The sequence below is a fragment of the Artibeus jamaicensis genome, unplaced genomic scaffold (genome assembly GCF_021234435.1).
Source record: "Artibeus jamaicensis isolate MK-2021 breed Jamaican fruit bat unplaced genomic scaffold, CSHL_Jam_final contig_327, whole genome shotgun sequence".
Taxonomy (NCBI): Eukaryota; Metazoa; Chordata; class Mammalia; order Chiroptera; family Phyllostomidae; genus Artibeus; species Artibeus jamaicensis.
Genome location: NW_026521772.1, coordinates 5,851,284 through 5,869,363, shown reverse-complemented (window position 1 = coordinate 5,869,363; position 18,080 = coordinate 5,851,284). Strand labels below are relative to the sequence as shown.

The following is an 18,080-nucleotide window of genomic DNA, read 5'->3' as shown; positions in this document are numbered from 1 at the left end:
AGGCCACAACAAGGCTGATGTCGTCTGCTAATTTTGGGAAATGGCATCCTGAGAACAAGTCTACGGCTCACAGAGAAGACGAGTACTGGACTCAGGATTCCAATTCAGATCCCCGGTTTCCAATGCCCTTGTTTTCCCCCACACTCCAGCACTTCCATCCCGACTGAGATGACGAAAAGCAGGCGTTCTCAGAAACGTACATGAAATGCTATGCCACGAGTGCTTCTTGTTCTGACTGTTAAATGCTGGCTAGGAGAGGACACCTGCCTTTTCTCCATTTCTCCCCAAAACGACGTCAGCTCCTTCTTACCTCGTGTTGCTCATTTTACAATTCTGATCACACTGAGCTCGTAAGACAGCACAGAAGTGTTAGTGTCAGAGCCCTGCGGACTGCAGCTGCTTCTAGGCCCCTTGGTAAGTGTTACTTTCCAGGACAAGACATACGGCATAATTAACCTGTGCTAGGTAGGTCTGGGTTTGTAGGTACCTCTAAGAGTGTGCTCTGCTTCAATCACAGCATCCAAAGGTGGAGGTTCAATTGCCTTGGCCAAGAACTGGCCAATCCCTCCCAGACGCAGAAGTTTTATGCTCAAAGCAATTTCATGTAATGGTGTTCGGAACATCTCTGGTGTCATGTGGGTTTCAAGTCTAAGAGAGAACCAAGGGTAGAATAACCATCCTTCCTTCAATATATACATAATTGTTTAATAAATTCTTTGCAGAGAGATAATAAGGAATATGGAGCTGTCCTTCCCTTGTGCTTTTGGGATTATCAAAGAATATTTCATTCATTCATTCATTCACTCACTCACCTTTTATTGGTTGATTTTTACTGAGACACAAAGGGAGAGAAACACTGACCAGCTGGCTGCCTCCTGTACCTGGCCCAACCAGCAACAGAACCTACAACCTAGAAATGTGCCCTGACTGGGAACTGAATCAGAATGATGCTCCAACCAGGCCACATGAGCAGGGCTCAAAGAACGTTTTATATATATTGCAAAAACTCTCTGGACAAGATCCTCTCCTCTGATAGAGCAGGGAATTATGACTACACCTACCGGCTGAGAGCATTTTTCAGCTGGAGGAGAGTACCCCAAACCCCTAATGTTACTACCCCTACCTATGGCTTCTTTAGTTCCCACCTGCTAACAAACATGGGGCAAAATAGTAGCAAGACCTTTTTTTTGTAGGGATGTGGCTAATACATTTCCCCAGAGCTTCCTCCCTACCCTACTCCATGCTAATTCCAGTGGCACTAGAATGGATCTTACAGATCACTTTACCCTTTAAAATTTAAATAACAAAAGTTATTTATTATAAGTTAATACCAACAATAACAGCAACTAATATTCACTTAGGGCTTACTATGTGTCAAGTACTGTTCCCAGCATTTGACATTAAAACTCGTTTAATTCTTGAATAAATCCTACAGGCCAGGTAGTACACCACCTTTCTTTTACAACCAAAGAAACACAGAATGGCTACATAGCTTAATCTCCTTTTATAAAATGAGAGGCCTAAATAGTGCCAATGTTTAAGTTCAGGCACAAATAGAATTAAAAACCAGGTCTGTACAATTCTAATCCAGGCGCACTCCTTATGAACTACTCATGATGAAGACCCACGGAACCATTACAGGTGACTCCAGCACTTCTGGCAAGACGTGGATCCGCTTCCAACATAATGCACAGGGCTTAGTTCCCATCCCACAGAGCACAGAACAAAATCCCTTGTTACAGGCCTATTCATGAGTCACTAATTAATAGCTGCTTTCTCCAAGATGTTAAAGTACAGTACTTGTTTCCGTTTGAGGACAATCTAACCTTTCAAAATAACTAGGTATCATCCAAATGTCACAGGCATATCTGATGCTACAATAAACCTACACTGACAACCACCAGAGAGCCATATGACACTGGTACAAAGACAAGTCAAAGCTTCCTTAGCTTTTCTTCAGTGTGTTATGTACATCTGGTCAACTAAATTTTTCTGTCCCATAATACACCCACAAAGCCCCTAACTCCACCTTGTTGACAAATGCTTAAAGCTAATATATACCACATGGACCTCCAGAAACATACAACTACATACATATCTTAAATCTGTAATTCAGAAATACAAGGGTTTTTTTTAACCAACAGGCCCCATCCACAAACATTTCCCGAGAGGCTGTGTAGCATAAATGGAAATGGACAAGGTATTAACAGACTTGGACTTGGGCCCTGGAGAAGTCAGCTAAACCTCCTAAGCTTTAGCTTCCTGATCTAAATAATGGCCTCTATTTCCTAGGCACATGAGGAAGATCATGAGACAGATGATGTGCTAACAGTGAAAAAAATTCTACGAATACAATGTATTAACGTTTTTTAGAAAGTCGACCATTCCATAAATATTAGTAATCCCAAAGTGATAAAGCTATGATGTGGGGCCACAATAATGTCCATATATTCTCCATTTAAACGCTTGTTAGTTAATAGTAAACTGCCTATCAAACATGCCACCATCAACATTTTGATTTGTTTTCATTCTTACTGCAATCTTGTTTGTTATCCCAGCTAAGTTTCCTCCAATATACTTAACTGAAGGTATTTAGGCACTGAGTTCACCAAGTTGTGGAAGAGAGTTTGGGGGAGGGTGCAAAGAGGAGAGATATATAAAAGGTCAAAAAACACTTCAATGTGTATTCCAGACTTGGTCTCACCTCTCAAAACGAGCTCGGCTACAGAGGTGGAAGCAGAACCCTGGCCGCACGCGGCCAGCCCGCCCTTTCCGCTGCTCCAGGTTTGTCTTGGATGCCCACACGGTGGCGTAGTTGGTCATATTGTTGTGAGCAGTGAACAGCTTCACCTTCTGCCTATGGAACAAAGAGTGGTTAATCTGAAGACTCATGAACTACCAATACGTAACTACTGTAATTCCACCAAGTGGGGGGATGGCTTCCAGATAGCCACGCCTACTGATGATGTCTATTTGTGAACAGTACCAACAAGAATTGGACTCTGCACTCTCCTGTCAACTTGCTAAAAGGGCAATGTAACACCCAGGTGGTACTTACCAGCTGGATGATCTTGGCTAAGTGACTGACTTATTCTGTGCCTCCTTTTCTTCATCTGAACAAGTAGAACGCTATTACCTTGTATTTTTTTTTTAATTTATAAATACTAAGTGAATAAATAAATGTAAAGCATTTACACAGGATCCAGCATGTAAATTAGGTGGACAATTAGATGATCTATGCTATGATCTAAAGGGCCCATGCTGAACGGAACACGTGGCACTCCTTGTGGCCTCACCAAGAGGGGCCTGCTCGATTTGAGGCACTGCGCAACCCCGAGCCCTTCGCTGTCACACACAGGCGGCTGGGGCAAGCTGACTGGGATGGGCAGGAAAGGGCTGCACACTATTTGCCGTTCCCGAAACTGGGTGTTGGCAAATCTTGCCAGACTGGCTGAGGACCTTTCAAAGAAGAGGGGGCCACAAGCTGGCCAAATAACCAACTTTGACTTTTTTGTCCTGTGCATCAATTACCACATAAGCACTTTATCTACACACAGGCTTATATCATATCAAATATGAAATCTGTTAGCTCTGAAATGAGTGTCCTATACTACAGGTAGGACATCTGTCATGTGCCACACCAAACAACATGCAGACAAGAGCAGTGGAAGTCAGTTGGAAGTCAGAGTATTAAGCTATGTCACTCCCCCCTCACAACTGATTTGTGATGTCCAGTATCCAGAGAAATGTATTAATTAGCCTATAACCCGGTATATACAAATGCACAGTAACGTTGATGGCGTAAAAACACAGGAATTTAAAAATACGGTGTTTTTGCTTCTGTTAACTGACAGGAGACGCCACACGGAACATTCTAAGATTTATCCCAGGCAGACAGGTCCCTAGGGAGCTCACTTGCAGGAGTCTATGACGTAGACAACATCGTTTATGGTGATGCTTGTCTCTGCGATATTCGTGGACAAAATCACCTGTGAAGAAACGACATTAAGAAAAATTACAACTCAGGATTTTCCCATTATGTACTTGAAAAGACTGATTTACTTCTGTGACAAATGACAAGAGAATTACAGAGGTCTTACAAAAATCACTCAGCCACTGACGAAAGCTTACTAAACTGGGAGAGAAGATCTTTTTCTTCCCTCAATTTAGGGAGACTACTTTTAATAGCCCTTTGAAGGCCAGTAACATTTGTTTAGTACCCAGGCCACTCATGCCACTGGAACAGACGGCTGTCCTTTACCTTGGTCACCCCAACAGGTACTGGATCGAACACTTTGCGCTGTTCCTCCCGCGGGATCTGAGAATGCAGAGGCAGAATCTGGTACCTCTGGCTTCCTGCAACAGTACGGAAAGGTTAAGGTCTGAAAACAGAAGCCGATTAAAACTGCTCTACATTATGCATAGTAACTTAAAAGTGGACACGCTAAATTTTGTTTTCACACACTGGCTAAGACACAAGCAAAAATGTCCCTTCTCTCTCTCAAACATGTGAGAATTCAAAGGCTCATACCAAAATGTGGATTCATTTCCAAGTACTTCTGCATAGTATAAATCAAATTCCAGCCCGGCAGAAAGACCAGCACAGCTCCGGGGACATTGAGGGTCTCGATGTACTTCAGCAGGGCCTCGATGAGCTCGAAAGAAGTTTCCTTCTCGTTCAGCTGAGCCATGCTCATTCGAGTTTCTGGGCCGTACTCGTCGCTACAGATCAGGTTGCAATTGGCCTGCAAACAAGGGAGGGAGGTCTGGCACTGCGCACTGCACCTCGTGGGCTCAGTCTCCCACGTTTGCGCTGATCTTCCAATGACACCTACTGTCCTCAGTTCCAGCTGATCAGTCCTTTCTGGTACACAGAAGAAACGTAACGTCCAAAAACGCAGAACCTGTTGCATGCTGCCATACTGAATGTAGCTACCGACCAGCATCTCCCATAGGACATGACTAAATGTCAACTTACATTTGACTCTTAAACTTCTAATGGCTCCTTCTACTGAGTATATTCCTCTCTTATGGCTGACTGTAAACTCCAGTTTTTTCAAAAATTATTTTCCTTGCTGATTTGTATGATCCTGTGTGCATCAGTTACCATAGAATTTATCCACACAAAATGCCTTCCTGTAATTCCCAGACTCACTGCATACCACACAGGAAGTCCTTTAATTCTTAAATGAGTGAACTGCAGGCAGACTTGATCCCTTTCATCTATTTCTGAAATAATGTGAAAAGTCTGCCTTAGAATCAATGACAAACCAAGCATTCTGGAATGAGAAACAAAGTTGTTACAACTGGTATTTTTTTCCCTGATAAACTTTCTAATTTGCTATTCATTTACATCCTTGGGTCTTCGATTAAATATATCCGATCCCAGGTTTATTTTCTAACAAATTCTGCATTGCTGGTTGTCTTACATTAGTCATTCCGTTCAAATTTGAGCTCCAAGATGAACTTTTATCTTATTGTTGACCCAACTTTATAGTACTGTAAAGTAAGTGCTATAAAAAAAAAATATTTTTTTCCTACGAAGAAAGTCCCTCATTACTCCCTAGTTCGTGACTCCCTCTGTGTGTGATGTTGTCACCAGTCTCTCTAGTCTAGGTGCTAACGCCGCTGCTCCTGAGGCTGTACTGCGCGCACAGGTGGCCTGGAGAGCTGGTGACGGTGCAGGTTCTGATTTAGCAAAGCTGGGCGGGGCATGTGGTTCTGCCTTTGCTCCAGTCCATGACCCAGGAGCTGGGCGGCTTAAACATCTTACTGTTTCTCTTTTCTTTTTACTATTTTTGCAAGAGATTACTTAACTCATGGTATGAAAAGGGCCTGTCACTGAATGTGAAACTCTTTGGAGTGACACTATCCACTCAAAGATAGACGTTATAGTCAGTTTTTTAAGAAGTTTTCTGTAATGCTAACTTACTGCATGTTTTTACTAAAATCTATTCTCTTCTCTGTGACAATAATGTGCCCACCATGAAAATTCTTCACAAGTCCTGGCTGGTGTGGCTCAGTGGATTGAGCACAGGCCTGCGAACCAAAGGGTCACTGGTTCAATTTTCAGTCAGGGCACATGCCTGAGTTGCAGGCCAGGTCCCCAGTGCAGGCCATGAAGGAAGTAACCACACACTGATGTTTCTCTCTCCTTTTCCTGTCTAAAAATAAATGAAAAATCTTAAAAAACAAAACAAAACAAAAAAACCTTCATGAAATTCACTCACATCCTCCTCCTCGCCACAATCATCATCCTTCTCCTTCTTCTTCTTGTCCTTCGGTGGAGGAACAAAGTGGGTCATCTGAATGCAGTCTTCCAAAAAGTACTCTGCAAGCACAGTCCAGTCCGGTGAGTACTATCGACTTTCAGAATGGAGATGTCTTTAAACTCACTTTCCAATTCATAATTCAAAATTACTTAATACCCACCACCTGGGTTCTTCACAACTACCAAGACATTCCAGTGGCAATACCTCTTTTTCCTAATCTCACTCAGTGTTCCCATCTCTCAAAACTGAAAGGGGAGTTACGCAAAGCCAGTCAGGGTACCCTCTACACAGGAAGTCCAATCCAACACCCAGAGACGCCTGCTGTGCACGTTCCCTGTTGTACACCCCCCACAGCGTGGCAGTTACATACAGAAAGAAACGACAATACAATAACATGCCGTGGCCCATCCATCCTCTAGAAGGATGTGCACCCAAAGTGGATTCCATTTAGTCAATCTGCCGGAACATCTGCTGACCAATTATGCTCCTGGGGTTCTCTGATGGGCCCAGAAGTGTCACATAATCTAAACATTTGCTTGCCCCCTAAGCGCCAAGAGCCCAAAGTGCCATTCTCATCACATATCCAGAGTACACGCGATCACCATGACTTGTTACTGATGTTGTTAAACTTGATCGCCTGAGACAGTGTTTGCCAAGTCACTACACTGTAAAGTTACACTTGCCTCCTGCTTTCCACACTTCACTCTTTGGAAACAAGTTATTCAGTACAGCACACTCAAGGGACAAAGAGTTAAGTTCCACTTTCTTTTTTTAAATCCTCATCAGAGGACATGCTTAGAGAAGGGAAAGAAGAAAGAGGGAAACATCTCCATGAGAGAAACATCAGTCTGTTGTCTCTCGCACACACCAGGACTGGGAATCCAACAGGGACCTTTCGGTCTTCCGGATGACGCTCCAGCTGAGCCGACCAGCTAGGGCAAGCCCACTTTTTAGGGGAGAGTATCTATATACATATTTTGGAATTCTTCTGTACGAGAGACTTGTCTTTATTACCCATTTATTTATTTAGCTATCATAAAGATTCAAGAGTATTGTTTTACAGAGCTGGAACCCAAGGTTGCTATTTTTTTTTTGCTCGAACTCTTGCAGCCTTGGCCATGGAACTCTCTGCCCCGTTGGCTCCCAAGTCCCTTTTCTCCACCACTGTTTTCTCTTTCCAAGCACTTCCTTACTTTCTAGCACTACAAAATACTCCAGGCTCGTCCTGACTACCCTCGCCTTAATCTTAGAATCACAATTTCTCCATGGGCATCTGGTTCTTTAACTGGAAAATGGTACTGAAATAAGATCTGGGTGTTGGCATGTTCCTTGCTACTGGGGTGTCATTACTTCTAGGACTGCTCGGCAGACAGAGCTGAGAATGCACATACACAAACACACGTTTATATATGTGTATATGTATGGAAATATATACACACATATTAACTCATGCATCCATTCGTTATAATTATTTGTTAGTTATCCATTTGTACTGATACAAATCTACCCATCCATTTGTATCTAAACACTAGTTCTTACTGATGTCCCCGATTGTAATCATGGTTCATTTGAGAGGAACTGCCTGGACCTAGCAGTTTGTTCCACTGACTCAGTCCCTGCTGGTTTTTGCAGCCAGAAATTGTAGAGACGTATCTTCTTGGCACTGGACCCCTGGGCTGGGGGTGGGGAGCCTCGTGTGGAGCTGGGACCCCTCACTCCCAAGACATCCCCCCAGAACTTTTACCCACATGTGCATGTGGGACCAGCCAATATCTCCGCCCCCCCACCAGTCTGGATGGACATGGTTTATCTAATTCTGTAGCTGTCAGACTTCCGTTCAACTCCCTTTCTGACGGTTCTGAGTGACGGCTATCCTAGAGTTTAGTTGTAATTCTGATGTGCCTGTGTGAGGAGGTGAACCACGTTTACCTATGCCTCCATCGTGACTGAAAGTTCCTACAGTGGTTTTAATTTCAGGGCTACCTGTACTTTAAAACTTCAAAAATTAGCACCCTGAAATACTCATTCATCATTTCAAACTGCATACCTGGTAGCTTACTTACATGCCTCAATTAAGACTGTGCCGTAATTCATTGTTTTAACCCAAGCTACTAGAAAACGGTGATGACAAAGATCTTTTAAAAGTAAAGATTTAACTATAGCCATCAGAATCTTAACTACTGAAATACTCAACCTTGAAATACCTTACTCTCATTTCAAGTCTGCCTGTTTCGGCTCTAACAAAAATTCTCTTAACCCTGGCCACATCAACTTTTAACAGAATTCACCACAACCATCTACGGATCATACTGATTTACCCTTCACTGTAATAATTTGACAAGTTTGGCTATAAAGAGCAGGACATTTACTACCTACGCAAACTCTACATGTAGCGAATGAAACCTGTTCTCCCCTTACACTGTCCCCACTCCTGCTTTACCACAACAATGCTGTGATACATTAATACTAATTTGGCCTGTATTTTAATGTCCTTTAACCTACAAAGGACATTTTCTTCATCTCCAGAATTAAGAAATGAATGAGTTATACTCCTTAGCACAGGAGATACTCGCCCTCCTAACCCACCCCCAAATGATTTACCTTGAACTGGGAAAGTCCTCCCATAAACTTCAATGATAGGGCAACTGAAGAAATAGTCACAGAACATGGTGGTATCGATAGTAGCAGACATGAGAACAATGCGAACTTCAGGGTAAGCCTGAACCACGTCACGCAGCACTACCAGAAGGAAGTCTGTCTGTTTAATCACAAACAACAACAAAAATTGCATTAGAAAGTCCTTGCTAGTAAGATGCACCCAGAAGACTTCAGTTTCTCAGGTGACTTTTAGAAGCCTCATATACAGAGTTACCATGGAATGCAGTAACAGTACTTTAAATAATAGCTGTGAGAATTGGAGTGCTATTTGGATAAGGGAAGAGGAAAAAGATATAAATGACAGCAAAGACTATCTCAAAGTTTCCAGTAAAATTTACATTTGTAGGCACACAAACTTCAACTAGAAAAACAGGGAAACCAATGATGAGCCAAAAATCAGTTAACTAATCACATATAAAGCAAATCTTAAAACTGATGAAAATGTCCTGTCCTAGCTGGTTCACTCAAACACCATACTGGCCAAGACATTTATTATTTAATAATGTAAAGTATCCATGAAAAGACCCATGAAAAAACACAAAAGCCCGAACTCCGATGTAACTCTTCTCTAGCTGGGCAGTTCTCTAGCCCATCACTTCTGCCCAACTACAGAAAACCACCACACTGCATCTTTTGTTTATATTCCTTTAGTGTACGTAGCTTTCATCTCATCTATATGGATACTTATTTATGTTTTTAAGTTTACTTTTCCTCAGCTTTATTACATATCTTATATAATCTTTGGGAATTCCCCTTCTCACATACTACAGCACTGCTGAGATTCATCCACGTTACTACAGCTATCCTGATGACCGTGTAACATCCCAGTGTGTGAATATACCAACCGATTCCCCAGCAGGTGTGCGGGGATGCCTGCTGCAGGTTTCCAGGTTGTTTCCAGGATTCTGCTGTTGTGAACATCTGCTACTGTGAACATTCACGTTCCTGTCTCCTGCTGCACACACACACATTTCTATGGGTAAACGTGTGCATGCTAGCTCTTACTGTTCGCTGAAGTTATACTGTACAATAGGAAGTCTTTACATAGCATACTTTCAGGATGCTATGAGTTTAACAAAGAAAAAAGGGTTTAATGGCCTCACTAAAAAAGATGTCCAACATTTTTGTGACAACAGTTCATGGTTTTAAAGGAAGATGTAAGCAGTGCAGAAAGAAAACGAAAGCAGATATTCCATTTGGACTTATTCTTATTCAGAACATCAATGCTGGGTCCTTGCCAGAGGCTCAGTTACTTACATTGATATCTCTTTCGTGTATCTCATCCACAATCACGTGACTGATCCCGCGAATGCCTGCCTCTAGCTTTCTCAGGAGCACACCTGGGAAAGAGAATCAGAGCCACGACTGAAGATGAGTTTCTATGCTGATCAAGCCAGGAGAAAAGTGGAGAGAAACAGATTTCTAGACAATCAACTCTGCTTATATAATACTTAACTAATATAACCTCAACAGCATTTTAAGAAGGAAATAATCACCTGCACACTTAAAATTATTTAACAGGTAATGAATGGTGTACTCTGAAATATATGTGTCTGATGAAAAGAGAATTGAGATAAAACTCTAAATTTCACTTTTTCTAAGCTACAGTGCCCAGCAGATATATCATGCTCCCAGAGTTCTATGTAAACAAGAATTCTAAGAATGGCTCCTTGATTTATTATTTCTAGCCATCCTGTGATATTACCAAGTTTTCATCAAAAATAGCACAATATGCCCTGGCTGGTGTAGCTCAGTGGATTGAGCGCGGGCCAGCGAACCAGACAAGCACGGTTCGATTCCCAATCAGGGCACATGCCTAGGTTGCAGACCGGTTCCCTGCAGGCCAGTTCCCAGCAGGGGACGCACAAAAGGCAACCATACATTGAAAAAAAAAAAATAGCACAATATAACCCCCAAATGAAAGACCAAAATAAAAACACATCACTGACCTACAGTACAAAACATTATACTGGCGTGAGGGCGGGGAAGTATGGACTCAAACCGCACGCTGTAGCCACAGCTTTTTCCAGGCTCCTCTCCTCTCTCATAGGCAACTCGCTCCGCCACAGAAACGGCACTGATTCTCCTGGGCTGAGACCCAAAACAAACAAATAAACAAAAAACCAACCAAACAAACAAAAACCAACAAAAGAAAAGTGATTTAAAAGTTACAAAATTACAAGTACATCTGTTTACAGGGTTACTGATTCATCATGTCCCACTCCGAGCTCAGTAATCAACAGTAACAGTGATGATATCTTGAGGAAGCTCCAAAGATTTTTTTTTTTATTTCAGGGCAAAAAAAAAGACTACATAACTATGGCAGACATTTAAAAATGCTGATTTTCATTTTGCATATGAAGTGATCCCAAGGTTTTTATGAAAAATAAAAAATAAAATAAAACTTCCCCATTGGCCTAAACTGTTAACAATATGCAGAGTGATTTTCCAGCAGGGAAAGGGAAAGAGCACTCTTGTAACTGCCCACCACAGTGAAGACACGTTTAAAACATTTTAACTAAGACGGGTGGTATTGGGAAGGTGAACAATCTTCTTGCCGTGTCCGCTGTGGCACCTTTCATTCACGTATTAACTCAAAGCCAGCAAACTCACTGTGTATTTGCATCAGGTGCCATACAAGGTGCCAGATGGGGCACTGAAATGACTCCCGTTTTGATGAGCTTCCACAGTGGGAAAAACATTGTGTATATTACTGTTTCCAGCAACACATATGCTGAGTCCTAAGGGGATTGCTGTGGGTTAATGTTTTAAGTATTGGACCTTGATTCTTCTGAAAACTTGTCTGAAGTGTTCCATAACTTCCAAGTGTGCAAAGCAATATTCATTTGGTGGGTACTATGCCCTAAGGGGATGGAAGTACAGGAAGATTATAAGGACTGAATGCTTCTAAGCTGCTCTGAATCTGATTTTGTCAGCGCTCCTGATGACAGTTTATAGTTTAGTTTCTTGCTTAAGAAAACTTTTTTGAGTCTTCTATCTAGTTAAGTACCTATATGAAGATATCCAGATTATGATATGACTAGTTAGGAAACCAGAGGCTAACAGAATCTTAAAAAAAACCAAAACACAGTAACTTCACTAGAACTTTGAATTAATTACAAAACATGATTATTTTGCATATCCCTAATACAAGAACCCATTAGGGCATGGGGCTAGTAACAAATACAGGTTTAAGTGTACAATCACTCAGTTCGTATTTATCCTAGCCAAAGAGAGAGGATTAAAAGAGGCCTTCTTGAACAGAATGTTGAATTTTCCAGAGCTTATATTCTAAGCAACACTGTCTGATTTATGCGCCTTGACCTGAACTACACTAGCTTTTACTGACCACTACTGCACCCCCCCAGCCCTGAATAAAAGTATTACATGAAAAACTGAGCTGTGTATTAGTCCATCAAGAAGAATTTTGCTCTATACTCATGTCAAGAAATGTGAAAGACATTACACTGAAAGTTACAAACTCCAAAGTATTCTGAGCCCTTTCAAGAAGTTCTTTGCATCCTACAAATAAATGCTTGATCCTACTAGTATGCTCTTCCTCTACTTTTGTCTTTCCCACAGTATTCAACATTTCCACTAAATAGCTGGCTTCTAGAACTTAAAACATGGTAAAATATTTGATACTACTGGGTACTCAGGGGTTGCTTTTATCACCTTGGGGTAGATTCCAGTCTTCTAAATGAGTATGGGCAGGAGATGGCATAGTCCCCAAGTAGTACCTATTTTAGTCCTTAACTCTACTGTGCCCCCAAGCACAACTACCTTAAAAGACTCAAGAAAGCCATCCATGACAGAGGGTGTTACAAATTAACGCAAGAGGTGCAAACACCCATCTTCAGAAGCCACATTAGTTAAATCCCCTTGAGTATGGACAGAAAACACCAACATCAAGGTGACTATTCAAACAGCAAAGAAACAATGACCCTGCCATGTCCTACCCATATTTTGTATACTTCTCTTGACTTAGCAACTTCTGGTTTCCACAGCCCTGACTTTAAAACAAAAAAATTTTTTTAAATGCACACCAAAGAAAGAAGTGCTTTTTTCATTCATAATTGAGTCGACTAGAAATCTGTGATTTTTCCTGACGGGAGTATGGCAAAGCACATGAAATTAAAGCATGCACACCGTTTGATACAACTCAATGTCTAGAATTTACTCCAAAGAAACAATGAAATTAATGTATAAAGATGCACATACAAGAATTTACCCCAGCATAGGCAATACCAAAATATTAAAAACAACCTTACAAAATCCTTACTACTTAAGAATAAAATAAGGGCATATGCATAAAACAGATTATGAATTGCTAAAAATCATGCGGCTCCTCCAATACCGCAGTATGTTGTTACACACAGGGGGGCAGGTTAAGACGGAGACTCGGTGTATACACCGCAGTCTCAAAGGGTGAAGACACACGAAAAATGATTACTTCTGGATGGTAGGATCCCAAGTGGACTCTGCTTTCTTTAAAATTTACTCTACCTCTAATTTTTTTCCAAAGACTATATACTCCTTTTATAGAAAAAGGCAACTAAAATAATCTTTTAATTTTCATTACAAATATTCACAAGGTAAGCATTTTCAGTAGCATACTGCTTACTATAAATGGCTACTAGTGAACATTCCAGCCCTTCCCTGACTGCTCAGTCACCTGTGCATTCCTTCAATACGTTACTCCTTTCCCTCGACCCTCGGTGCTACCAACCAGTGTTCCACACACCGCCCCACAGCAAACAAACCCAAGGCAAGGCTCACCAGAAAAACATCACCTGTATCTGCAGGACTACCTTTCCACATATGGCTTACCTATTCCTCTCTTAACTATTATATGGTATGCAGAAATATTCTATATTCTACAAATAAACATAAAAAGCCAAGGCTATAGAGGCCTCTAGAATTATCACAATTATCAGCTGTGTAATGCAACAGTCAATACCATCGTTGCATATACTATTTTATTTGTGCTTCAGAACACATTTTTTTCATTCTGATAAAAAAAAAGCTCAGAGAAGTTAAATTATTTTCCTAAATTCATCCAAAAAACTTTATATTGCTTTAGATATAATATAAATTTTCTTTACTCCCAATCATACTGCCTCTTACTGTTATAGCTTTATGCTGTATTTGGACAATATAGTAAAAACAACAATAACTGATTTAAGTGAAACTAGTTAGAAAGTACTGGTGATGAAAGCAAGAAATAATGTGAAGCTTCTCCAACAGGACACTTCATTCACCCTCCAGGATATGAGCTTCCTTACACTTTCATCGCACACATCTGCTGACTGCCTTTCTCTGCAGAATCTTACTCCTCGTGCCAGGAGCCCAGCCTTAGTGTCTCAGCTCCTCTTCTACACAGTTCATCTGTACGCACTTTAACTGAACAGCTAGTGTTTACTGAGGACTCAGAGAGCCCCACAGGTCAGACACTGGGCAGCTCTCCACAGCACAGGCAACTGAACGACTGCTTCAGACTGTTCTACTGCAGAAGTCCAGAAGTCGAGGGCCCACCTCTTTGGTGACCCCTCTTGACACTTACCCAGAACTGCAACAAGTTGTGTTTTAGAGCTGTCTAAATGAGGGGGTGCGGGTCCCAGAACTCCACCTCTGTTGCTTATCTGGGTATTCAAATACATGGTAACAGAGCGGAGCAGCAATAAAATGATTTCTAAGGCACCAGATATCACAAAACATGTCTGGCTCCACCTTGGGTTTATTTTACAGGAGGGACAGCTAGGTCCTGAAATGACAGAAATGCTACAGGAAGCACTCAGTAAAAGTCAACCATTATCTGCTTTCACTGAAACTTACTAAGTGACAAGATAAAAAGAACCAAGACTCGGATATGAACTTGAGAAATTACTCTCTCTTGTTTGATTCTGGGCCCGAAGACACCCTTCAGCCCAGACAGAAAGAAATCTCCTACATGATTCAGCATAGTTTATCACTGAAGGATACACGAGAGGACTTTAGTTCTTTCTACAGTTTGTTTAATTTTAAAAGGCCTGACTGATGCTCTACCACTTTCAAAACCTTAGGCGGCTACAAAGGGGAGTTGATCAAAAAATTAGGAAGAGTCTGGCCTCTAGGTATTTCCACCTTCAAACCAACCACAAGACACACAGTCAGCTGGCTCATGACTTACCTGGGTTACTACAATATTACACTCGGCTGCTCGGTCATTCTGGATATAGTCATCGAGAATAAACTGGGGAACCTGTGTCGTTTTACCACATCCAGTAGCTCCTCGGATAATGACAACTGAATTTTGACTTATTGCTTCCAGGATTTCACTTTCAAATTTCTTCACAGGAAGTAACTCTCTCTCCTGCAAGATCTGTATTAGAAAAATTACACCTCAAATTTCTACCAACATACACATTAGAAGCAAATGTCCTATTGCCTAGACAAATAAATAAAGTGCCATCTCTATAAAAACTCCTTTCCTCTGGCTTAATATTCAAAATGTCCTTTTTCACGAATGAGGATGTATATTTATCTAATAGAATTGTCCCTTCTCACGGAGTTTCTGAAGAATCTACCTAATGGCCTTGTCCGCATCCTTACTTTCCTGCTTTCTCCCTGAACACACCATACACATTCCACTTCTTCTAACATTTTAATGCTGTTTTATTTGAAAAACATCAAATAGAGTCATTACCCCAAATCTCTCCATTTACATTAACTAACAACCCCACGCCCTTAACTCTCAACTGCTACCCTCTGGTAGTAACTCAGATAAGCCATGTAGCAACCACCCTTGTCTACTCTCCCAGAAAGGGCAAATGTACTATGTACTGCCCATCTGCCCATACCTACAAAGTTCTGACGCTCTGAGCACCATTTGCCTATTACACTGCACAGACTTACAGCCTGCAGATCATGATCCTGATCCAACTGGTACATCAATTCGTTCTTGAGGTCCATGCTTATTTGTTCTGGAGTAGCCTGTAAAATGGGAAGGCAATAGTCAAACAGAAGCATGTAACTCATCTTCAACCTGAATCCCTAATGAAATAGACCCAAAAGTAAAATGCAAGAGTCTAGTCTCAGGAATGACGGTGCACTCACGTAAGCCAGGGGCCCCTCGTCAATGTTGCTGCTAGTCCAAGGGTTCCAGTTGGACTGCGGAGGTGACCAAGGAACCACACCCATTTGGTTCTGCCTCTGAGATGGCTCGAAGTGGGCCAATTTGCGGACACTGAGTAAGACGGGCACGGAAGGATCATCAGGCTATTAAAAAATAAGAAAACAAAAAACCAACACCAGCTGCTTGTCTGAATGAGAATTTCTCTACAAAGGTGAACTAAGTAACTGTATGCTTACTGCAGGTAAGATCTCAAGATTGAGCTCTTGAACGATGTTTTGCAGCTGATGCTCTAGATCCTGTGAGATGTTAACTTTGTAGGGCTCCACCTACAGAAAAAAAATGACCATGAAAACCACGCCATGCGTACACGCACTCCTTAAATCTACTAGAGCAGGACTGAGAGTCTGCGGCAGCATCAGGTCTACAATATTCCCAGAGCCAACAATGAGTCAGTTCGTTTCCGTGGAAGAATTACTTCAACGATTACTGCCCACTGTGAACACAGCCACCCACCAGACACAAACGACTAGACCATTCCCATCTCTTAAGGTAAGACTCCTACCACTACTAACAAACTTCTTTAGCCAAATCCTACCCAACAGGCAGACTATTACAGTATCTCTCTGAGCTGCCATGTCTAAAGACTCACCGTCTCTCCTTCTTTCTTCTTAGTTAGTCCAGTGGAAGCTTCAATCACTCCAAGGTGGTAGAGCTGTCTGACAAGTGACAGGGCACAGGACTGCGCTGCCAGTTTCTTATTTGATCCATGTTCCCGTGCAAAAATCCCTGTAATTTAAGGTTAAGATTACCCAAGACAAGAATATCTAAATAAATAAACATCGTATCTCATAAGCAAGTATGAGTACAAAAGCTGCCCTATAATACAGAGTACATAATAGGTTCTAACTTTCATTCTAACTGCTAACCAAAAGCAATTTCTACAACATCAAGTAAGAGATGGTTACTGATTACTGGCTGATACTAAGACACATACAAATAATCACTATAAAAGCAAATAACCTATTTCAATAAGTTATCATTATTAATATCATGATATTAAAAGGGGGAAGAAAACACAATTTAACTTTGTAAAAGCAAAGAGCGAAAAAGCAAAAAAACAAAAATAAAAATAAAAATGGACACCAGGGGTTTGCAATCTTCTGTAAAGAGCCGGGTAATAAATACTCTAGGTGGGACAGGCCACATCACCTCCATCACAACCGCCCAACCCTGCCTTTAAAGCACAAAACCATCCACATACAATATTCAACTAGGGTGTGACAAACCACAGGCCCAGGAACTAGGAATTATTTTTTGTTTTTAGAATTGTACAAATATGACAAAGTATGTGATATATGTAACCTGGAAAGCTTACAATACTTACAACCTGGCCCTTCACAGAAGCTCACTATCCCCTGACACAAATAGACGAGTAAAACTGTATCCCAGCATGACCTGAGAAAAACAGGTGGCGGGCTGTCTTTGCCAGGGGTCTGTAGTGTGTTGATCCTGACACCAGACTGAAGCCAATAGTTACTCATATTCTTAAAGAAAATGCTAACGGAGAGTTTCCTCTCCTGTATCACTCAGCTTTAGGAGCGATGGCAGAGCAAGAAGGGGAACAGGTCCCTCCTGCCTAATTAGCCAGTTTAGTCGAATTCGTTCTGATGGTCAGATTGATGGGCTCATAGACGTCAGACTGCCTTTGTCCTCTTCCCTTAACATCCCATCCACTTGAATGATACATTTTGAAAGGCTAGTATAAAAATTGCAACACCATCTCTTGATAATTCATTTAAAAGTTTTATTCTATCAAGAGAGTCCTTCATATATGAAATTGGAAATATAAATGTCAGTTGCAGAATTCTTAAGCTTGAAAAAATCTTAGGCCATTTCTCTCAATTCACAGGTAAGTTAAATTGAATTCCAGCGATGTAAGGTGTGATAATTCAAAATCACAAAATCTCTTAGTAACCAAACAAGGCACCCGGGGCTAATTCCTATCCTCAAAGCACCACACACTGTCTGTTTAAACT

The 18,080-nt window shown here is 41.4% G+C and overlaps 1 protein-coding gene across 3 annotated transcripts in view; it reads right to left on the bottom strand.

The window, feature by feature from the left end:
* Positions 1-18,080, bottom strand: part of DHX9 (DExH-box helicase 9) — a 40,960-nt gene that overhangs the window by 7,499 nt on the left and 15,381 nt on the right. For all 3 annotated transcript variants that reach the window (XM_037145664.2, XM_037145663.2, XM_037145665.2), the window contains 14 exons: positions 16,694-16,830; positions 16,281-16,370; positions 16,026-16,187; positions 15,825-15,902; positions 15,100-15,291; positions 10,880-11,021; positions 10,188-10,270; positions 8,874-9,030; positions 6,231-6,331; positions 4,532-4,745; positions 4,262-4,356; positions 3,916-3,989; positions 2,705-2,857; positions 488-648 (listed from right to left, as the gene is read on the bottom strand). In XM_037145664.2, the coding sequence (XP_037001559.1) occupies positions 488-648; positions 2,705-2,857; positions 3,916-3,989; positions 4,262-4,356; positions 4,532-4,745; positions 6,231-6,331; positions 8,874-9,030; positions 10,188-10,270; positions 10,880-11,021; positions 15,100-15,291; positions 15,825-15,902; positions 16,026-16,187; positions 16,281-16,370; positions 16,694-16,830 (1,839 nt within the window). The remainder of the gene's footprint in view (positions 1-487; positions 649-2,704; positions 2,858-3,915; positions 3,990-4,261; positions 4,357-4,531; positions 4,746-6,230; positions 6,332-8,873; positions 9,031-10,187; positions 10,271-10,879; positions 11,022-15,099; positions 15,292-15,824; positions 15,903-16,025; positions 16,188-16,280; positions 16,371-16,693; positions 16,831-18,080) is intronic.